The following is a 3070-nucleotide window of genomic DNA, read 5'->3' on the forward strand; positions in this document are numbered from 1 at the left end:
ATATATATATATCTAAATTTATATATATAATTGGAAAGCATCTGACAAATACAATATATAGCAATAATTTTACAAATGTAATATTCTTCCTATAGTCGATTGTAAATATATAAAATTTATGTTTTATATATATATGTATACTTTTAGGTGATAATGAGAGTGGAAAAACTACGCTTATAGCTAAACTACAAGGTGTAGAGGATCCAAAGAAAGGTTCTGGACTAGAATTTGCATATATCGATGTGAGAGATGATTACCGAGACGGTTAGTATGAAATAAAAACGGATATTCAAATTATCATTGCAGCTTAATTTTAATGCAATATTTTTTATTTCTTTGCAGATCACACAAGACTATCCGTATGGGTTCTAGATGGAGACCCGGGTCATGCAAATCTTTTGAGATTTGCTCTGAACAAAGAAAGGTTTCCACATACGCTTGTTATGTTAGTTGCTGCCATGACCACGCCATGGGCAATTCTTGATCAACTTCAATCATGGGCGGCATTGTTAGGCGATCATATTGACAAATTACCTTTAGATAATGATACTAGGCAACGATGCAGACAGCTTAGTAAGTTGAATAAAACAGAAATATAATATATGTAATGATATACTATTGTTCGAATATTATTAATATTAATATCACTTTTTACTGTGATTGTTATTACATTTGCCACTTCAGTTCTTTATCTCTCTTAAATTAAAGTATAAGATTTGCAATGCGAGTAGAGAGTAAATTTCAAATTTCTTGAGAAACATGGCATTGTTATATATACATATTCGATATTGCTCTGCTAGATATTAAGAAGTGGCAGGACTATACCGAACCAGGAGACGAACTGGATCCTGGGAGTCCTCTGCGACGTACTAGTCGTAATTTGGATGATGACACCGCTGAGGGATTACCTTTGCCAGAAGGAGTACTTACAACCAATTTGGGCCTAGATGTTGTCGTAGTCATAACGAAAACTGATTATATGTCTACTCTCGAAAAAGAACAAGATTATAAGTGAGCATCGAATGAATGAAGAATTTGTAGTAACAAATCATTAGCAAACATTAATTTCGTATGATTATTTACTTTTTTCTTATAGAGATGAGCATTTTGACTTTATGCAACAATGGATTAGGCGGTTTTGCTTACAATATGGTGCAGGCCTCTTCTACACGTCGGCGAAGGAGGATAAGAACTGTGATTTGCTTTATAAATATTTAACACATAGGATTTATTCTTTACCATTCAGAACACCGGCATTGGTCGTCGAAAAAGATGCAGTACTTATGTAAGAACATCTGACATGACTGAACAAAAATTCTTTCAGTCGTTCATGCATTATTTTAAAATTATTTGTACATTGCAGACCTGCTGGTTGGGATAACATGAAGAAGATTAGTATTTTGCATGAGAATTTGCAATCCATGAAAGCGAATGATTACTATCGTGATGTTATCGCACAACCAGCAACGAATCGAAAAGTATGCTATTGTATTGCTTCATATTATTGCTTTACATTCTTAATATATATGACTTTTTTAATATAATGTAAATTTATTAGCTGTTAAATATTTAATCTATTGATATTATTATATATAGTGCGTTGCTAGAGAAATGGAGATTCAGGCGGAAGAAGAGCAAGCTTTCCTTGCGCGACAGCAAGCAGCTCTATCGGGCCTGAAAGATCCTACTCGTTCTCCGACAACTCGGAATCAGGCAAGCCCTGGACCAGTTATTCAGGTTATACCATTTATAAATGGAGCATGCTCTTCATGTTGCGTGTCAAATCAAAGAACCATAGTACTATCACTAATTCTTTCATCGTCACTATAAATCGTGCGAGTGATTCATTAATCTCATCCCTTATATTCAATACAGAATTATTGAGTCTGTAACCTGATGTACATTTGTGTCAATTGTTTCATTCATTATGCAGTGTAATTGACATGTTTCGTTCATCCATACAGCTCATCCATTTACGTGATGTTAAAAGTAAATGTATTTTTGTCGTATTCTTCGTATTATGAGCTTATGCCTTTTAGCCTGCTTAATGTCTCATGAATTCATTTAATAGAATGATAATGTAGTTGCATTACATTAACGTAGCGACATAATACTTTATCATATGCAAAGTAATTTTTATTTAATACAGTAATTTAATCCTGAAGCCGATAAATCATGGCGTAAATTATGTACAAAAATTTCCAGTCATTGTACAATCATCATTGTTTAACACTCCACGAAATTTTAATTCCAGCTGTCATCTCATGTGATTATTGCAGTTAACATTTGAAAGCATGTTCTAATCTATGTGGTATGATCTGTCCATTGCGACTACTAAATTCCTTTTCTCAACAATAGGCGAGCACTATAATGATTTTGTGAATAGGTGGCGTCACCGAACAAGAAGCTGGATCCCAAGGGTAGCGGCGCAACACCGTCCGGGGAAGGTGTTTTAGCTAATTTCTTTAATTCTCTCCTTTATAAGAAGACTGGAGTGCAGCCTGGTTCTCCGGGAACACCGGGCAACGTAGGAACGAATCCCATGAAACTTGGTAATAACTAGGATCCGAATGTTCGAGCTCTCTGCTCTATATAATAATGTCTACTTATAATGAAACTATACTATAGAGACATTTCATACCTCAGATGCTACACCAGTGGACAAAGCGACGATGTGTAACGACGCAGCAGCGGAATTAGATCGTCTCACTCGGACCAAGAAACTTTCTCCACCCAACCTAAACTCTTCGTCTGAATGTTAAAGATAGCGTTTTTTCTTCGCGGTCCATTAATACAAAATAAAATAAATAGTCGAAGTTTCGTTGCCATTAGACAGAACTCAAACATAAATTTGAAATGTCTTATAGCCCACTCGTTATAAATGAGAGAAATTATAACATAATGATGCGATGGGTCGCGAAGAAGTAAAATTTAGCTCTAATCAATGATAATTTAACCGACACATCGCAATGAAGACAAATTTAAAAAAAAAATATATATATATATATATATATAATCTGTCTTGCAACTCTGCGACAGCGAATGTCATAATCGATTAAATATCAATAAT

General features: G+C 34.4%; 1 protein-coding gene across 1 annotated transcript in view; it reads left to right on the forward strand.

Moving 5' to 3' along the window:
* Positions 1-2762, forward strand: part of LOC105620988 (cytoplasmic dynein 1 light intermediate chain 2) — a 10348-nt gene extending 7586 nt beyond the window's left edge. Inside the window, exons 3-10 of the mRNA XM_012202463.1 lie at positions 148-264; positions 343-573; positions 801-1011; positions 1097-1285; positions 1364-1478; positions 1597-1737; positions 2387-2552; positions 2647-2762. Of these exons, the coding sequence (XP_012057853.1) occupies positions 148-264; positions 343-573; positions 801-1011; positions 1097-1285; positions 1364-1478; positions 1597-1737; positions 2387-2552; positions 2647-2762 (1286 nt within the window). The remainder of the gene's footprint in view (positions 1-147; positions 265-342; positions 574-800; positions 1012-1096; positions 1286-1363; positions 1479-1596; positions 1738-2386; positions 2553-2646) is intronic.
* Positions 2763-3070: the final 308 nt, after the last annotated feature.

Source organism: Atta cephalotes (assembly GCF_000143395.1).
Source record: "Atta cephalotes unplaced genomic scaffold scaffold00031, whole genome shotgun sequence".
NCBI classification, from domain to species: domain Eukaryota; kingdom Metazoa; phylum Arthropoda; class Insecta; order Hymenoptera; family Formicidae; genus Atta; species Atta cephalotes.